General features: G+C 38.2%; 4 protein-coding genes across 6 annotated transcripts in view; 1 reads left to right on the top strand and 3 right to left on the bottom strand.

Annotated features, from left to right (window-relative positions):
- LOC144663538 (uncharacterized) overlaps window positions 1-18979 on the top strand; it is a 77331-nt gene that overhangs the window by 3376 nt on the left and 54976 nt on the right. The gene's annotated exons all lie outside the window — the stretch shown is intronic.
- Window positions 3914-6837, bottom strand: LOC144662079 (uncharacterized). Its single transcript, XM_078522816.1, has 2 exons — window positions 6613-6837; window positions 3914-4528 (listed from the first exon to the last, which is right to left on the bottom strand). The coding sequence occupies exons 1-2, from the start codon at window positions 6665-6667 to the stop codon at window positions 4149-4151; spliced, it is 435 nt and encodes a 144-aa protein (XP_078378942.1). The 5' UTR covers window positions 6668-6837; the 3' UTR covers window positions 3914-4148.
- LOC144662078 (CD59 glycoprotein-like) lies at window positions 7539-10260 on the bottom strand. Its single transcript, XM_078522815.1, has 2 exons — window positions 10125-10260; window positions 7539-8278 (listed from the first exon to the last, which is right to left on the bottom strand). The coding sequence occupies exons 1-2, from the start codon at window positions 10177-10179 to the stop codon at window positions 7824-7826; spliced, it is 510 nt and encodes a 169-aa protein (XP_078378941.1). The 5' UTR covers window positions 10180-10260; the 3' UTR covers window positions 7539-7823.
- Window positions 11032-18979, bottom strand: part of LOC144663239 (uncharacterized) — an 11316-nt gene continuing 3368 nt past the window's right edge. The window contains exons 2-14 of the mRNA XM_078524150.1: window positions 18960-18970; window positions 17793-17921; window positions 17174-17305; window positions 16627-16663; window positions 15839-15921; window positions 15647-15700; window positions 15186-15257; window positions 14830-14907; window positions 14554-14624; window positions 14166-14292; window positions 13190-13261; window positions 12754-12816; window positions 11032-11571 (exon numbers count right to left, since the gene is read on the bottom strand). Of these exons, the coding sequence (XP_078380276.1) occupies window positions 11368-11571; window positions 12754-12816; window positions 13190-13261; window positions 14166-14292; window positions 14554-14624; window positions 14830-14907; window positions 15186-15257; window positions 15647-15700; window positions 15839-15921; window positions 16627-16663; window positions 17174-17305; window positions 17793-17921; window positions 18960-18970 (1133 nt within the window). The 3' untranslated portion in view covers window positions 11032-11367. The remainder of the gene's footprint in view (window positions 11572-12753; window positions 12817-13189; window positions 13262-14165; window positions 14293-14553; window positions 14625-14829; window positions 14908-15185; window positions 15258-15646; window positions 15701-15838; window positions 15922-16626; window positions 16664-17173; window positions 17306-17792; window positions 17922-18959; window positions 18971-18979) is intronic.

Genomic DNA, 18979 nt, shown 5'->3' on the forward strand with positions numbered 1-18979 from the left:
TACCTTGTAGTAGTAGTAGTAGTAGTAGTAGTAGTAGTAGTAGTAGTAGTAGTAGTAGTAGTAGTAGTAGTAGTAGTAGTAGTAGTAGTAGTAGTAGTAGTAGTAGTAGTAGTAGTAGTAGTAGTAGTAGTAGTAGTAGTAGTACTTTATTTAAACACATGTCACCAATGAGCCTGGGGCTCGTTTAAAAGTGAACGTGTATTCTAAAAGTTACAATGTAAAAAATTTAAATATGATTATCTATTCAATAAAAATACAAAAATTAGACTATAAAATTTAAAATTTAAAAACAAGACTATAAAAATTTAAAAACTACGTAGACAATAAAATTTAAAAATGTAAACTAATCGATACAAAGATTACAGCAGCAGTTGGCATGGCCTCGGTGGTCAGGTTAACATTGTTCAGTAAATTTTTAAAAATTCTAAGAAAGGACGCTCCTCTTATATTGTCAGGTAAGTTGTTCCATAAACGTGAAGTTATGTAGCGATAAGATTTATGTAAAAACTTTGATTTAAAAGCAGGCTGATTAAGCTTACAATAGCCTCTTAGATCATAATTGCTAGAACGCAATGAGAACAATTCCTTGATGTAGCTTGGCCCCGTAATAAATAAAGATTTATAAAGGAGGATTAGGGCTTGCGTGTATCTGCGATGCTCCAGGGACTTAATGTTTACCATCTTAAGTAGATCGCCATATGGAGTTGTCTTGGGCAGATTCATTAGTGTTCTGATAGCAAACTGATTAGTAAATTCTAGCTTGTTAGAAAGTCCAGATGAAAGTCCCACTAAAACAGGTGCGCAGTATTCCAAATGTGGTAAGATGAAGGCCTTGTAAATATTAATCATCACATCAGCAGGTACCTACCTACAGAAAAGATACGCACCTCTTTTCGTACCTAGCTTTACCTAAAAATGACAATTTTCCATATCCTTTTTTTATACTCCAACTTGTGAAATCCTCACCCTTCCATATACCTACAGCCTGTAATAGGTTGCCATTCGGTTGAAGTCTCCCTTTATAATTCACTATAGGGTATCCCCGGGGGTTATTCGTCTTACTCAAAAGCTTTTTTCAAGTCCAGTCCTGCGATATACAAGGACAATATTGCAGTATTATTTACATCCAAGGGAAAATTCCCAGAAATCTGATCACGAGATGTAAGTCAGGATGTTAGTTGTAAATACGATTGATTGTTCCTTGCTTCGAATTATAAAGTCAGTAACGATCGGTGATGTCTCGCGAGCAATCTTTACAGGATGCCATCGAAGAATCAAACGATATCCTGACCGAACGACGTCCTTGTTCAAGCGAACTCGACTTGCTTTCAAGAGATCGTAGCCAGCATTCAACTTGACGATGAAACAGACACCCACACGTTGATTCCCATTTCACAGCTGGAGGACGTAGAGAAAAAACTTCAGAAAAGTCCTTCTGTCTTCTTCATCGGCGAAAGGAATTGTGGAAAAAGCTCCATAATCAACGAGCTTCTCCGACAGACTTCTTTACCAGTTAACGAGAACCCGTGCACAGCTAGAATCGTCCGCAAGACAACACCGATCGTTACTGACTTTTTAATTCGAAGCAAGGAACAATCAATCGTATTTACAACTTACATCCTGACTTACATCTCGTGATCAGATGGGAATTTTCCCTTGGATGTAAATAATACTGGAATATTGCCCTTGTATATCGCAGGACTGGACTTGATACGGAACGGACTTACGGAACATAATGAAAGAAACCTCCGACGCACAGCATTTCTTTCTCAGAGATTTTTTTCTAAAGCCTTGAAATGATAATTTGTAATTTGCCAAAGTGCAGCTATTTGAATACGGTAAGCCCCCTTCTCTGTTTCAATCCTTGAGTGTACATTGAGATCATTTGTGGTTCATCTTTCTTCTGGAATGTTCACGTCATTCCCGCATTACAAAAGAAAGTAGTTTTCCAAATGTCTCGACTGTTATTTTCGTGCCCCCCCCGGGGGTACTCCCTATAATGGCCTATCCGGGAGGCTCCGCCCGAAAGGGGTACCTTTTTCAGGCTTCAGGTATATAAAAGGGTAGGGATTTCACAAGTTTAGGTATACGAAAGGGTATGGAAATCTTTCATTTAGGTTTTTGAAAGGACCTTTAATTAAAATATTTCGAACAGATGCAATTTATGGCTGTATTATTTCAATTTATTAAGCGCTACTTGAAAATGACAAGAAAGCGTCATGTTTTAAGGCTATACCATGACTTCCAGGTATATGAAAGGGGTACCTTTTTTCATTTAAAGGTATACGAAAGGGATACAATTTCTGGCAAAATGGTACAGAAAAAGGGGTAAGAGCTCGGGGCGGAGCCTCTCCGTACAAAACTTTTTTGGGTACCCCCCGGGTTTTCGTGAGAGGGCAGTCAGATTTTTGTATCAAAGACAAATAGAAAATGGCAACCCCTTCACATACCTACAGAAAAGATACGCACCTCTTTCCTTACCTAAATGACAATTTTCCATACATTTTTTATACTCCAACTTGTGAAATCCTAATGGCCTCAATAGACGCTCTGAACAGTGATATGTTACATCTTTAGCAAAAACAAACTTTGGTGGCTGCCAATGCAGTTCTTGTTTTAAATGATTCTGTTATAGACATGTTGTATTTTTATCGTTTTTAACATTGTATTTTTAACGCATATTTTTAAGATTTTAATAGTATAATAATATTGTATTTTTTAATATATAGTTTTTAAATCTTTTTTAACATGTATGTCAAACACTTTTATCATGAGCCTCTGGCTCGGGAGACTGGGCAACCACTCTCCGTGCTTTTGACGTTAAATAAATTACCTTTACCTTTACCTTTTAGATCGTTATATGAAAGTTAGCTTTAGTTTATTATTATTTTTTATTTTTATTTATTTATGTTTTTTTTATTTTTATTTATTTTTATTTATTTTTACTATTTTTTATTTTTTTCATCTTTTATATATTATTAGTGCGTGTATTTTCTTTATACGTATATATTACACCCTCGACGCTGTATTTTATGCTTTTTCCTTATATGGCTATCGTGTTACGTATTATCCACTTGTATACTTTAATTTAAATTTTAGGAGCCGTTAAGTTTTATCTCACTCCAGCTCTGGCCCTGTAGAAGACTAGTTGACTAGTCGAAATATCGGCCAAATAAATTGTCCAACACAAGTGTCGTCGTACTAGCCGTGCATTTAAAATTACTCTTCTATTAACGTGCAGCCTGAAGTAGGTTCCTATTCGGTTGAAGTCTCCCTTTATAGTTCGCTATAGGGTATCCCCGGGGGATACTTAACTTGAGGGCTAAACGATCAAACGGTTTCATCCGAGATCGTAGTGGATGAAAATTTCTGATCATTTAGGCGCTCTTTATAAAACATTTTCATCCCAAATTTTGTGTTGAGAACTATGTTTTGCAATTATTCTGGTCCAGCTGGTATGATATTAGCCGTTACAACAGGCAGTTTAGCGACATCGAGCGCAAAGATTTTTGTCGCTCCCCTCTTTCGCTCCAGGCTTGTGTCACGCAACATGCTGTGCCTCTCTTACAACCGCCTGTTCTACATACTAACCCAATAATACGGACAGTTTCTGTGTTCCTAGTACGGTGCCTGTATAAACAGAGTTCCACTGTGCGAGAATTACGTTAGCAATAACTGCATTCTCCATAACGGGACTACACCTAACCCATCCACCTCAAAACGGCGGCTAACACGCGTTTTCAGAAGGTTTTAGATTTTCCTTTGTTTGATCAGGAATTCCATCGTTGTGGTGTGGATAGGCGAAACACATCTAGTCAATCAGTATTTATTAAGGGAAATACGGCCCAGCATTTCCGCTGATCATAGAAGGACACACTTTTACTACATGAGCAAATAATATATATAATAAGACTTTTTGAAAAGTATAACTAATTTATTACCAAATGGAATTAGACTGATGAATAATCAACAGGACACTGTCCGGACTGTATACTGCTACAATTGTCTGCTCACAGTCTTCGAATTTACTTGAGCGTCTCGTCACATTGCACCCGTTAAATCAACATTAAAGTCTGCAACCATCTAAACTAATCATTGCACAGATAAAAAAACAAAGGTATACGAAACTATGGTGTTCATGAGGACTCTTACAAAAGGAGCCACATAAGAAAGCCCCCAAGCGCGTACAGGCTTCTTATCATCATGATCCTTGATGTTCCAGACAGCTCGGCTGGTTTAGGCCCAATTCCCTTATTGCACAGGTCTTCTTCACAGCACGATTTGCATATAACTGTTCCTTCTGCGTCCGGATCCGTGCATTTGTTCGTACAGCCTTCTTCTTTGCCACAGTCTCGCCTAAACTGCGTCACAGAGTCCTTCTTAACAGTTTTTGTGATTATGCAGCGAGTATTATCCGAAGTGCAGTTTTCAATTTGATTATTGCCCAGCGAGGAAGACGATATTTCACAGTATTTGTCTGCGTCAGGTTTGTCTTCACGAACACACTTGTAGCATTGCAGCGAAAAAGCTGAAAATAAATATCGAGTAATTATTATGGGTTGGCATCTGAAGCTAAGAGGGTGGGTGCGGGGTCTTTTAGAGTGAGGGTGTTTTTTTACACGGGCAATGTTTCTGTGACAAATATATTTGATCGTGTGGATGATACATTAAAGCTAAGTGTGCCAGTAATTACCATGGACAGCAGAGATACGCTCAAAGATACGCGCGAACAGTACTCTGTGGGAGTTTGGGAGATTGGAAACCACATATGCTGACGAAATATTTGCCAAATTTTATGTGACGAGTCGTCTCTGCAATTTTCGTATGCGACAACGTTTATTCGTCACATAAAACTTGTAAAAGCCAACTCGCCAGCTTGTAATCAAATATATTTGTCACATAAAAAATGACCAACTTTTCTCATCCATACAAGCAAATAAAAGTTGTCACATAAAAATTGTCACATACATTATTCTTCATTTTGTTTATGTGAGGTTGCGGATGAAGTTTTTTGTGAGGAGGGGGGTGGATGGGTGTTTCTAAAAATACTGTAAAACTGCAAAAATTGGGTGTCCCGAAATGTCTGCCTTTACGAAACTGCAAAATTAGTGCTAGAAAATTTCGCGTACACCCACAGTGTACTGATTACATGAGCCGGGCTGGCCCGGTTAGCCGGCCTGGCTCGGTTTGCCGAGATGACTTTCAGCCCGGTATTACATGAGCCCGGTTAGCCGGGCTGGCCCGATTTGCCGAGATGACTTTCAGCCCGCATGAATGATCAGAGCACGAATGATCTTAATCACCTTTTTCCGGCAATTTGGTGGTTAATTTTTTGCACTTATGCAGCTGGATGGGTTACGTTATCTCTACATCCTATTTATAAGGAGTAGCATTGATTTTTTCGTCGGATATTGTGCTCGGAAGAGAAATTTAATGCTGGCCCGCTTAGCCGGGCTGGCCCCGTTAACGCGATTACATGGAAAATTTTCAGCCCGGCTAGCCGAGATCCCGGCATCGCGATACCGAGATCTCGGCTAACCGGGCTGGCCCGGTTGTCATGTAATCACGAAGTTGATTTTTGTTGCGTTTAACAAACGTGCCGAGATCTTGGCAAACCAAGCCAGCCCGGTTCATGTAATCAGGCCCTAACGGCTTACGTTACTTTCTTTTAATTACGATGCAATTTCTTGTGTAAACAGCCCAGGGGCCTAAGACAAATTGATGAACAACGAGTTACACCCCGGTAAAGAAAAACAAATTATTAGTTAGGCTTATACAAAAACATCTTTTGATACCAAAATAGAACAACAGGGCAAAAAGGAAATAATATAATGGAGATATAAAAGATATAATCGGTTGAACGTTCCGGCGCTTCTTCTAGAATTTTTCGGATTTTTTCGGACCGAAGTTTTCGGTCCTCGTGAAGTCAACATGGCGGCCTGTTACAATGCACTGTATTATGAGTTTCTTTCAGAGCAAGTATAGCAGTTTACGAACCGAGAATGTTTTCAATTTAATGCATAACAGTGATCTTTTGCAGTTTCATCAGTTGGCAACATTTGGATGAAGCTGGCGGTGCCTGGTTCAGTACACAAAACCGATACAAAAGACCAAACAATAAACACACTACAGCTTAAAAGTGACTCCTGCATTAGGGAAATACGATGGTTATTTCCTTGCTCACCCACACAACAGGACGGAAGGACCATAAATAAATATCGATATATACATCCAACCGGCCGAGCCGATCACGCCAGCTTTTTCGCAGACGTTTAGCTCAATTTGTTTTTTATTTGTATAAATGCTTCTAGAAGGAAACCTTATCATTTCCGTTAAAACACCCCTTCAAGAACGAACTTGCTTTCGAAGCAATTTCAAGACCCTTATTATAATGTACTTAATTTCCAGGGGGTTTTACATAAATGCATTGTTTTCAATGAAACCGAATCAACCCCGAAGCCATAAGTGAAATTAAATTTATACGGTCGTTTTGGTTCAGTTCGTCTGTTGTCTTATGCCACGTTTTGCCGAGGTTTCAATACATAAAGAATGATCCAAGTTCACCTTAAAATTAAAATCATAGATTATAGTAATAAACTGAAGTTTCATTACCTATTGTCACCGACGAAACAAGTACCAGAAGAGCAGCAAAAAACATGGAAGCCATTTTTTTCCGGCGCTTGTCGAAGACAAAGAGCGACCCGTGCGAAAACAAATTGAATTGCAAATTTTCCAATGGCGCGTCTATTGTTTGTACAACATCACCTAGTTGAATTTACGCCAAGAAAAATGTGAACAATCCTGAATTGTTTAGTCACGTTACTTGTAAAGATAACATTGCGACTTTCTAGAAAGCCGCAGGGTATTTTATAGACAGTGTCATCAACAGTTGTCTAGATGCCTTCGCGTATCATTACCGCAAAATGATTTTCCAGAAACAACTGCAGTTTTAATTGTGAGCAGATTTGTCACATTCCTGTTAATTGCATTTCGTGCGATGGAAGTTTAGTTTGTTTACCTTGTACAACGATTGTTTACTCCAGAATTTAACAGTTGTCCGGGAATTGTTGTTGAACGCCTACTAGCCACTTGAAGATTTTTTTCTTTCAAAATTACGGAAACCAGCCGCGTTCACGTGACCGGCACCCTGAACAAAACATGAGACGAGCAATCACAAAGGGCTACATCTTGTTACATTTGAAGCGCATATTTATAACTCTTGGCCTTTTCTCTTCCAACTAAAGAATGATCGTTTTATGAATTAGCGAACAAATTGAGAGAAAAAACTAGATGTTCCACTTTATCGATGCAAACAATTCAATACATTATGATCCATGCATGCAAGAAGGGAAGTTGGGTACCGTGCGGTTATGTATCTGGTTTCCGCGAAAACTTTCCCGCAGTTGTGCTTCTTTTTCAGCTACTTCAGTTGCGCAGTAACACAACTGCGATGATCTTCCTTGTGTTAAAGTAGAGTTTAATGAAAAAGCAGCCCAGCATTTTGATTTTTCATTTTTTCAGGGTACGAATCAGAACTCTTTGAAAAGTGTAACACATTTATTACCAAAATGACTAATAAGATCGATAATAAGACTAGTTATCAACGGCACACTTGCGTGACTGTACTCCATTTTCTGCTTACTACATCATTTTCGAATTCACGCTGTTACTTACAATTGTCGAAAAGGTAACGCTATACCTTCTTGATCATGAGCGTTTCGTCACATTGCATCCGTTAACGCGGCATTAAAGTCTGTAATTCTAAACTAAACACTGCACAAATAAAGCAAAGCTACATAAAAAGATGGTGTTCATAATGCCCCTTACAAAACGAACCACATTAGAAAGCCACCAAGCGCATACAGGCCCCTTGTCATCACGATCCTTGATGTTCCAGACTTCTTAGCCGCTGTAACCTGTGTAGTCGGATCCGTTGTAGCTGGTATAGTCGTTGCAGCCGGTGTAGCAGGATCCGGTGTAGCCGGTTCAGGCCCACTATCTTTATTGCACAGGTCTTCTTCACAGCAAGAGTCGCATATAACTGTTCCTTCTGCGTCCGGATCCGTGCATTTGTTGGTACAGCCTTCCTGTTTGCCACAGTCTCGCCTAAACTGCGTCACAGAGTCCATCTTAACGGTTTTCGTGATTATACAGCGATTATCACCCGACGTGCAGTTTTTGATTGTGTTATTCCCCAGCGAGGAATTTGTTATTTCACAGTATTTGTCCGCGTCAGGTTTGTCTTCACGAACACAATTGTAGCATTGCAGCGAAGAAGCTGAAAATAAAAATCGAGTAATCATTATGACGGCTTGTTATTTGACTCTGAGGGGGTGAGGGTGAGGTATTTAAGAACAAGGGTCAGTAGAATTGATAAGACGTGATAATAAAATCTCGTGTGATAGAAATCGGTAAGAACGAGAATAGCTTGGGCAATCTAACAAAAAGGTGAGTTTCATCTTCAGTTTGTTGCAATTGCAGAGGCTACATAACGTTTTATCAAGAGGTATTTGTAGTATCTTCCTGTGTTGATCGTAAGTATGTGACAGCTTATTCTTAATTTTACTAAAGTTTTCCCAAAAGGGTTCCCAAAAAGGGCAAAGTTATCGTTATAAGCGAGTATTAAAACTTAGTTTTTGGGAATGTTGAAGGGTTTGTTTCAATAAGAGATATATTTCCTTTCCATGAGTTCATAATATTGTTTGATTGTACAATCATTTTAATGAAATACATTAGTCATATTAGCTATTTCTTTCTCGGAGAAATTAGCTCTACCGCTACCCTTAATTGTAAATCCGAGGTGAAATAAAGGTGATGTGTGGAGGTGTGATATTAACCTGATTGACGAAAGGTTGACCAGTGAAAAGCTCAAACCATGAACGATAAGACCGAATGGGATTATGGGTAGACAGCGTTGATAAGCATAATAGTATTTCATTTATTTATAATCAAGGCAATATTTTCTTTGAGAGCTTTAAGAGCATGATTTATGAAACCTGTCGAATGACAATGTTCATTCTGTCATGGAAGACGATTACTTTTTCCGATTTCCCAGTAAACATTTGCGTCGCATCGTTTATCGTTTAGGCTTTTCACGGGTCAACGTTTCTTCAATCAGGTGTAATTGACTACGATGTAATTTCTTGTGTAAACAGCCCAGGGTTCAAGAGAAATGGATGACAACGAGTTACACCCCAGTAAAAAAAAATAAATTATTAGTCAGGCTAATACAAAAACATCGTTTGATACCAAACTAGAACAACAGGGTGAAAAAATAATGATATAACGGAGATATAACGATATGATCGGTCGAACGTTCGAACGCTTCCTTTACTTGTCGGCCTATTACACTTCACTGAATTGTGAGTTTCTTTCAAAGTGGGTAAAGCAAATTAAAACAGCCGATTTTTGTCCATCTCAATCCATAACAGCTGTCTTTCCCATTTTCATTTTGGCAACAGGTCTACGGATGGACATTGGCGGTGTCCGGTTCTACACAAAAACCGATACACAAGACCAAACAATTCATATACTACAGCTAAAGGGTGACTCCTAAACGAAGGAAATACAATGGCTATTTTTTGTGTTCACCTTGTTTACACTAGCACAAACAATGCAGAGCCCGATGTTTATAGGATTATAAAAGTGAATATCAATATACGCGGCAAACTGGCCAGGCCGATCAGCATTTTTCGCAGACGTTTGGTCAATGTGTGTTTTTTTTGGTACAAATGCTTCTAGAAAGAAGACCTTCAAAGATATCACCTTATTTTTCCTTCAAAACAACGAACTTGATATGAAACAATTAGCCTGCGTGGCCGGCGTTCAAAGGCCCGAACTCCCCTTCTCCTTCCCCTTTGAACGCCGGCCACGCAGGCTATGAAGCAATTTTTTAATACCTTATTAATTATAATTCACTTAATTTCCAGGGGGATTTTACTTGACTGAATTCTTTTCAGTGGAACCGAATCGACCCTAGCCTGAAAAAATTTATTCGGTCGTTTTTCTTCAGTCGATCTGATGTGTTACGCCCCTTTTTTCCGAGGTTTCATTACATAAAGAATGATCCTTCTTCACCATAAAATTAAATCATAGATCAAAGTGATAAATTGAGGAGTCATTACCTATTGTCACCGACGAAACAAGTATCAGAAGAGCAGCAAATAACATGGAAGCCATCTCTCTAGCGCTTGTTGAAGACTGAAGGGCGACCTGTACAACATCGCCTTGTTGAATTCACGCCAAGAAAAATGTAAACAATCCTGAATTGTTTAGTCAAGTTACTTGTAAAGTTAACATTGCGACTTTCTAGAAAGCCGCAGGGTATTTTATAGACAATGTTATCGACAATTGTCTAGATGCCTTCACGTATCATTACCGGAAAATGATTTTCCAGAAGCAACTGCAGTCTTAATTGTGAGCAGATTTATCACATTCCTGTTCATTGCGTCTTGTGCGATGGAAGTTTAGTTTGTTTACCTTGTGCAAAGATTGTTTACATCAGAATTTCACAATTGCCCCGGGAATTGTTGTTGAATGCCTACTAGCGTATAGCTACTTCACGATATTTTCTTCCAAAACGGAATACCAGCCTCGTTCACATGTCGGGTCCCTTAATTAAAAGATGAGCAATCACTAAAGGCTGAATTTCACTGTGTATTATTACTTCCTTAAACGCCAAAAACCTGTCATTTTCAAAACTAGACCTCATTACAATTGAAACGTAATTTATACCGTAACGGAAGCATGTCGTTATTTTTTCTGTCAACCGATGAACAATCACCTCGTGGGTTAATGAAACAACCATATGTGCCCCTGTTTTTTGACGCGAACAAGAGAGGGATCTGGGTACCATGAGGTTTGGTTAGCTTGTTCCGCGAATTTCTAAAGAACGTAAAATGAATTGAATTTTTTTGACATATTGTTTTACTGAAAGGATTAAACACTAGATGAAATAAAACGTTTTGCAATTCCCAACCACTTTTTCCAGACAGGTCAGACAGGGAAATTACTACTGTATAAGCATCAAACTTAAACCAAACAAAAAGTAAATTTAATGCGAATTTCTATACATTCTTATCAAAACAAGAGCGAGAAAGCATCAATGAAGGAATTTGCAACAGCTTCTTATGAATACTATTTTAAACCTTTGGAAAAGATTTCTTCATCAAAACAAGGAAATTACAATTAATTCAAGAAAGCTACCGAACATAGAAAACGATTACAACTCCGGTGTGGGAGACAAAAAATTCTTCCTAGTATTAAATTTGCCACAAGTTACAAGATCTGCTATGACTGCTATAATTGAATACATCAATCAGTTTTAATTCTATAATTGCCAAACGACTTCCGGCTGAGATCTGCCAGTCAATCAGTCTTGATTCTCTGACTGGTCATGCGATAAATAATGCTGTCACGACCCGGATCCATGTACCACATGACCAAACAAACTACATATATGGAAAGGACTAAGACCACGACAAGCCACAGCCAGATATTGAATATTATGGGATAGTCTTCGGAGTACTCAGGTGCCAGGTTCACTTTGCTTAGGTCCACGTTTGAATCAGCCTAGAAGCAAAAATGAAACAAGAATAAACAAGAATAAACGCTATAATATCTAATATATAATATCAGAAACCCTTATGAGTTTCTGATAATATCTAATTTGGTTCTAACTTTGAAGTATATGGATGAAACCCTAGTGTGTGACCACTCAGTACAAATCTATTGAGCTGTACTTTCATGTGACGGTTTTAATTATGCTACATAAGGTGGTTATAACGTTTAACCCTCATACTACCAGGTGGGGTCCAATTCGACCCCCAGTGATAATAAACACTCACCAAAGCTCGTATGTCTGGACAATTTTTTCCACATTTCATGAATTTGTCTCTTTTTGAGAGTTGCTTTAATTGCAAATGTTGTTTTTATATCACATGTGGATATGGAAATGTGGGGCTCATTTTTCTGTTGGGGTCCAAATAGACCCCAGCAACAAAAACAGTAGCAACGACAGTGACAACAAAAATAAAAACTAACAAACAAAACCCAATAAGCATCAAAACAAATCCATTTATGCATCTTATTATTCAGTTGATATTTAAAAAGTCCCTAGTCACTAACATACTAAATCTGTGATGGGGTCCAAACTGACCCCGGCAGGCATGAAATTACCTAGGAAGTGTTTATTACTTAAACATATTCCTTTATTTGCAAGGAGCAAGGTTAATATTTGCATTCACAGTTTTATTATTACTGGTATTATTATTTAACAAAAATTCTCGAAAGGTTATAAGTCATTGTATAGTTTGTTAAGCTACTTTTGTTATGGGGTCCGTTTTGACCCCTGTTGGTATGATTGGTATGCAAAGGATAAAATTCGAGTGACTGAGAGTGTGGGACTGTTCAAATAGAGCTATTGAGCAGTACTTTTGTGCTTCTGTTTATTTGCTGTACAAAGTTTTTCTAACTAAAGTCTGTTTAAAGAAACCTTTTTGTGGAAGCATTTAAAATCAAAGCTACTGAGCAGTGCTTTCATGTGGTATACACTGTACAGATTGCCGGTTTGGTTTTGGTACAGTTTTGGTTTAAGTAACTTTTGTCTCCGAGGACTAAACGTCAATTCTTCCGTACCCCTGAACTTCACTTCACAAAACATGAGATAACGTGTGAACTCTCCCAACCACAGTCCTTGTCATATGTACCGAAACCGATTAAAAGAATGTTGTTTATAAACAATTTCTTTCGTACCTTGACTGGTGCTGCACCGACTGGCGCTGCACGCCTTTCTCTGTGCCTTCCACCACATGACACCTATAAAAAAGAAAAAGAAAAATACAACCATAAGCACAGGAATACCAATATATTGTGTAACCGGTACCCAGTGACTTCTTACAGTAGAAAAGACTATATAATTTTTTATTTTGATATTGATACAATTATGTAACACATTAACATTTATCCAATAGAAATGAAGATCTCAGCCGGAATCAATGACCACTGATTTAGTAACTTTGGTTAATCTACTAGTTCACATTAACCACACTGATATACTGAACAAAGCTAGGGTACATATCAAATAGTCAAATTATTATCCATTGGAAACCCAAGTGGCCCTAAGGGTCGTTCAAGGGACGATAGAACGGATACAAACAGATTAATTGGATAAAGTTGAGAAAACACAAACCCGTAGCGGAGACTGGATGGAGAGAAGTTTATTCTGCAGCGACTCGCACAAGGACTGCTTCACGGTTTCCTCCTGTTAAAAAAAGAAAACTAAATGAGGACTAAGTTTTAATTCATTTTTTGTGATTTTCAGTTTAATGATTTAGACCTAAGGCTAGTTTTGAAATTTCTCTTATTTTTGCCATACATTTAGGGAGAATATCGCTTTTAGTCAAGACGTGGTTTTCTCAGAGTATTACCCGTTCACGTTTAGAATTGTTCGATTTAAAATAAAGGTTTGGCTCCAAATAAAAGGTATAAACAAAGGAACAGGCCAACTATTTTGAAGTATAAGTATTGATTATTTTACCGAAAAGAAAGGAAAAACAGAACAGAACTGGGAAACCAAATGCAAGATGAGAAATGGGTAGAATGGAGGAGAGCAAAAATGACGAAGAGAGGAGAAGATAGAGGACGAGAAGAGACAAGACGGGAAGGGAGAGGAAGGGGGGGGGGGGGGGAGGAGGAGGAGGAAACGTTCTTAAAAGATCTAGGATCTAAGATCTTAAAGGGGCTATGTCACGTAATGTTAGGGAATTTCGGCATTGACCAACTGGTAATAGAATTGACTGAAATATCACAAGAACGGCTTAAAACTGTAGAATAACTCAAAAGAAACACAGAAAGGCCAAGAAGGGGCATGGAAGGGCAAAATTCGCGAAGATTAAAACGGATTGCGTTCGGGTAAACTTGAAAAACGTCTGCCCGACTTTTTTCAAGTTTATCTCATTTTGTATGAAAGTGTCAGTTACAATGCTCGAAAATCATCCTTGTTTGTTATGTGGCCGTGATTTTGCCAATAAAAGACTTTTGCTCTGCCAATTTGAAGTTTAGAGCTCTTAATTAACGAAAATAAATAGAACATAGCACCTTTAACTGAAAGATCTACTGTGATTCAAGTCCTGGCATGTGCAATTGAACTGCATACATGTACTTACCAGATCATTTCTGAGAGTAACAGACGGCAGTTGATCGTGGAACATGTCCATTGACTGTGAGAACAGGTGAGACTGGACCTCCTGATAGACAACGCGCATCTCCTGTGGGTACTTGGTATGAAGATCACTGTCAGGGGGGGGGGGGGGGCAACAAGTTAATAATAAATAATAATATAAATAGAACATTTTCAGCTGCACATAGTTACAGCTGTAGTAATGAAAAAGGTTTTTGTGTCTGGCACAAAAACGATTTTATGTGTTAGCAATCTTTTCGAACGAAATTCGGATATATTAATTAAGCTATATTTCTACTATATAAGTATAATCGCAAACTAAGATTTCTATCTTCCTCTGTGGTATTGAATTTCTAAAGAAAGGTCAGACTCACCCAAACCACTCCAAAGACAACACTTCCACCAGGACGTTTCCGTTGTACAAATCAACGAACTTTTTCACAATCTAAAAAGATAAACTCTTACTTTTAATAAATGGACATTTAAGAAGACGCCAAGGAGCCCTACATTAAGGAGAAACTAAACAAACAACGACAAAGACAACGACATAACCATCATCATCATCAACAACAACAACAAATCAAAATAAAGCGAAGAATCAAGTCTGGAAATATAAAGCCAAACAAAAAAGAAAACTGTAAGATTTCTACCTTAGGAATCACGTCCTTCAACAACTCAATAGCTCCATCAGCTTGTAACGATTTGTCACCATAGCGACGGCGAAGGCCCTAGAAAAAGAATTAAACGAAGACAATAGTAAACAAAGAAATAAAACAATAGGCCAACACTGACTGTAAAAACACATTGAACCTTAAAATGAAGCTCAAACAAAAGCAAACATGTTCCCAACGGCTTTTTAATTATTTTTGTTTTTTCGAGTAGCTTCAGTCGCTGGCTGTTAAATAACTTTCTCATAGCTCAACCAAGCTTAACTTCTACCATCATTTGAAAACAAAAAATAGTTTTACAGAGTCATTTCGTAAGGTTCAAGCCGACTTCAACCAACCTTGACAGAAGAGAAGCTCAGAGTGAACATATCTGGCACTCCATCTTGGATAAGACTGGGGTTAGCGTTCAACTGAAAATAAAATGAACAAATAAATATGTCCAATAGCTGATAAGTTAAAGTTATTCTATAGCAAATGCAAGCTCTAGCTCCGGAACAACGAGGAAAACCGAATTCTGATATTCAAGTTTCTTGCAGAAAAAGTTAAATGAAACGTGGTTTGGAACAGTTAAAAAACCTGGTTACAGTTTTTGCAATGATGGCGGCAACGATGGAGCAATTTCGCGTTGCAGAGTGCGACACAACTCGTGGGATTTGTCTCGTAAAGTTGCAAACCATGGCTTTTAGCCATTGCTAGGCAACTTGCACGAAAGGAAGGAACAAGGAACGTAACAAGGAACGTAACAACGAGATGTGTAGCATAACATTTGATTCAAGACTAGGACACAGACATTGCTTACCTTCTCCAGTATTTGAAGAATGGCGTCAATTTCAGCAAAAAGCAGAAAGTCCTCCTGAATTAGAGGTAGAATAAAGTTCTGAGTAGGAGAACCTTTCCAAATGTTTCACTAGCTATGCAAGATGATATTTTAATGAGTGTTTAAACTGTGGAGTCGAAAATAAACTCCTAAGATCTTTTGCATTTTTTTTACCTTCTTTTCCATGTTGAAGATGGCGTTGCCTTTTCCTGGTATTGATACAGAGAATTCTTTGGTGCTGGATGCAAACTTAACACCTAAAAGAATCAAAGAAATTAGCAATGATTGAATGCACTGGTAAAACGTGACACCTTTTGTCACGAAAACCTGCGATCATTTGTCTGGTCACGCAACATCTGTAAGGAGAACCGTTGCGTGACAAACCAAAGGAAAATGACCAGGAAGAAAACAAGGCGGAAGAATGGGACGACAAAAATTAGTCGGATTGTATAACGGTGCATTCTCGTCCCCATAGCCCTTTTCGTTTATCTTAGCCGGCGGGGCCTTGGCACGAGAAACAAAGGGCTCTGGGACATAGGATTTCCCGTCCTAGCTACCGGTAGATGCTGGGACTTTTGGTCTTCTTGTATGCAGTCGTGATGTTTCTATATAATGTGTGGAAAGGTCATGGTGTTTTCACTCCGTTCAAAATTTCCTTTCTTTCGAATAACCAGTCAAAAAAAAAAAAAAAGATTCAAGAATTCTATGTCCCCAGAGACCTTCGTTTTTCGTGCCAAGGCCTCGCCGTGTATTGTCAAGTGTATCGTGTTGAAAAGGAAAAAAAAAAATTAAAAAAAAAGAAAAAAAAAAGAAAAGGGCTATTGCGACGAGAATGACTACGGTGCTATTAGCATTAGTACTTTCAATAAGCATTTCGCTCTGGGTTACTTTCTATCTGTTGCTTTTATTACATGACGAAGACTTAATGATCCTCTCCTCTTCCTTGATTGATAAGTACGTACCTTTGCCAAAATCAGTTTTCTCCAACCTCTTTATAATCTAAAAAGTGAGAAAAATAAATGGCATTCTTAATGGCCCGGCCAAATACGAAGTTTGAACGAATAACTTAAATAAAACAAAACAGGCGACAGTGACAAACTAGAGCATTTTCCCCATCACTTATATAAAAATTCGTCGATATAGTTGTCACCGAATTTTCATTTTGCGGGAAATAACCAAAGAACGCTGTTAATTTCGTTATTGAATCAATCATGATTGATGACTTGACCTGAATTTTTTCCTGAGCACAAACAAAAAAATAAAACAGCAAACAAACAAAAAAACGAACAAAAAACAAACTTGAAACTAAACAAAACAAAACAAAGGAGAAATAAAAACTAAAACAATAAAAACAAAAACAATTTCACTGACTAAAAGACTGATCACAGAAACGTCCTTTCCCACCCTCAAAATACAAGAACATGACTCAACTAGTGTCGTACCGAACCAAAAGCAATACACGTTATAAGGTCCATTCATGAATTGTTCGGTGTCTAATCCACTTCTTACCTCTTCTTTGGAAAAGGTCAAGTCTGTCAGACCTTGCACATCGTTTTCCTCGATCTGTTTAAATTTATCCTCAGCCTGATTCCAATACGAAGTGTGACTATTGCTACCTGAGGCATGACCGGCCGCCGCCAACTAAAATTACAAAACAAAACAAAACCAAAAAGTATCAACAACAACTCGAAGTTACGAACGTGAAAATATAAACCATTCTGGTTTGTCAAATGAGCGAAAACTCTTGCCATGCAAACGAGAGTTAGAGTTTAAACTCTCATCATCTTTCTCAATAAGCTATTAACGAATTTGTCTTTTGCCTCTGTTTCATAACGACTCCTGGTGCACAGCCCTTCGTATGAAAATGAGTCGATGAAAGGCTGTGCACCAAGACTCGTTACGAAACGGATGAAAAAATGCATCTCGGAAATCGCCTGTTGGTGCGGCCTTTAAAACTATAAAGTTATAATTCCTTGATAGCGAGATATAAAAATATATAAAATTGTTACGAGGCTTGCCTTGAAACAAGAATCCCCGAATTGCCGGAGCTTCTCCTTGTTTAAGGACTCTGTTTAACCTCCGACCCGTTGGAAACCAAAAGGGAGTTGTAAAATGTAAATCGACTTACCAGCTCACTCCCGGAAACGGACACAGTTAGTGACTTGCCGCCAAAAACATCTGTCACTCGCGTAGGAAGGTTTTCTTGCGTGACACTGGACGTAGACAGAATTCCACCCAAACTGGAAGCACCTTCGGACTAAAGTGGCAGAGAAAAGGCGTAAGATCACAAGCAAAATGTAACGAAACAACATGAACTCGGGCAATAAGGCTAAATAGGATACATGAAACTCTGCTCAGTAATATCACCACTTTAACCATCTTTAGACTCTTGGTTTTAGGCCATCGTAACTTGATTAAAAATATAACACAAACAGCGGTGATAAACATTATGAAAAATCGCATTTTTATAAACTCATACATTTTCAAAAGTATGACCGTTAAAATTTTGGCAACTATTTATATATTGTTATGAAAGGGGTCTGGAACCTAGACTGAGACAATTGATCTTCAGCAGTAACTTAATATTTACATTTCAGTTAATAAAGTAACAACCTCTCACTGCCGACATTGGCATTTAAAGAAGGTTGTAGTTCTTGAATGTATAAGGTCTCTTTAATCTTGCAGTGGAGGTCCGTTTTGCCTGACGCAAGGATTTCAAAATGATCCCATTTGATGTTATGGCCTGTGGTTTTTATGTGATCAGCAATAGCTGATGGATGGTCGCATTTAGTGAGGGCCTTAAAGTGTTCAGTTTTTCTGTCATGCAGTCGTCGTTTTGTTTTCCCAGTGTAAACATCGTCACAGTCCCAGCAGCTAGCTTTGTAGATGACCTTAGATCGTTGAGAACGGTTGAGGCGGTCTTTGTACGGAAAGAAGGATTTGATGCGGCGTGTGTTCTCAGTCTAGGTTTCCAGACCCCTTTCATAACAATATATAAATAGTTGCCAAAATTTTAACGGTCATACTTTTGAAAATGTATGTAGCTTAGCATACGAAACGTCAAGTTTATAAAAATGCGATTTTTCATAATGTTTATCACTGCTGTTTGTGTTATATTTTTAATTAACCATGTTTGTTCCTTCGGTTTTTCTACCAAAGCAAAGCTTTATTTTGAAGTTTCTTGCAAGGTCGTTATTTACAGCACAATTTACAGTGCCTTTTGGTTTGTGTACTCTAGAACACTGATAAGCAGAAATAGTTTCACCGGTTAACATCACTTTTTATGACCGCTCACCCTTGAGAATTCTAAAAAAG

This window comes from Oculina patagonica, chromosome 8 (genome assembly GCF_052425735.1).
Source record: "Oculina patagonica isolate OP01 chromosome 8, crgOcupat, whole genome shotgun sequence".
NCBI classification, from domain to species: Eukaryota; Metazoa; Cnidaria; class Anthozoa; order Scleractinia; family Oculinidae; genus Oculina; species Oculina patagonica.

Excerpts from the sequence above, each read along its gene's own strand:
- LOC144662079 (XM_078522816.1), bottom strand. The coding sequence starts at position 6,667 with ATGGCTTCCATGTTTTTTGCTGCTCTTCTGGTACTTGTTTCGTCGGTG. Across the intron at positions 4,529-6,612 it reads TGTTTCGTCGGTGACAATAG|CTTTTTCGCTGCAATGCTAC; the intron begins GTAATGAAACTT and ends ATTTATTTTCAG.
- LOC144662078 (XM_078522815.1), bottom strand. The coding sequence starts at position 10,179 with ATGGCTTCCATGTTATTTGCTGCTCTTCTGATACTTGTTTCGTCGGTG. Across the intron at positions 8,279-10,124 it reads TGTTTCGTCGGTGACAATAG|CTTCTTCGCTGCAATGCTAC; the intron begins GTAATGACTCCT and ends TTTTATTTTCAG.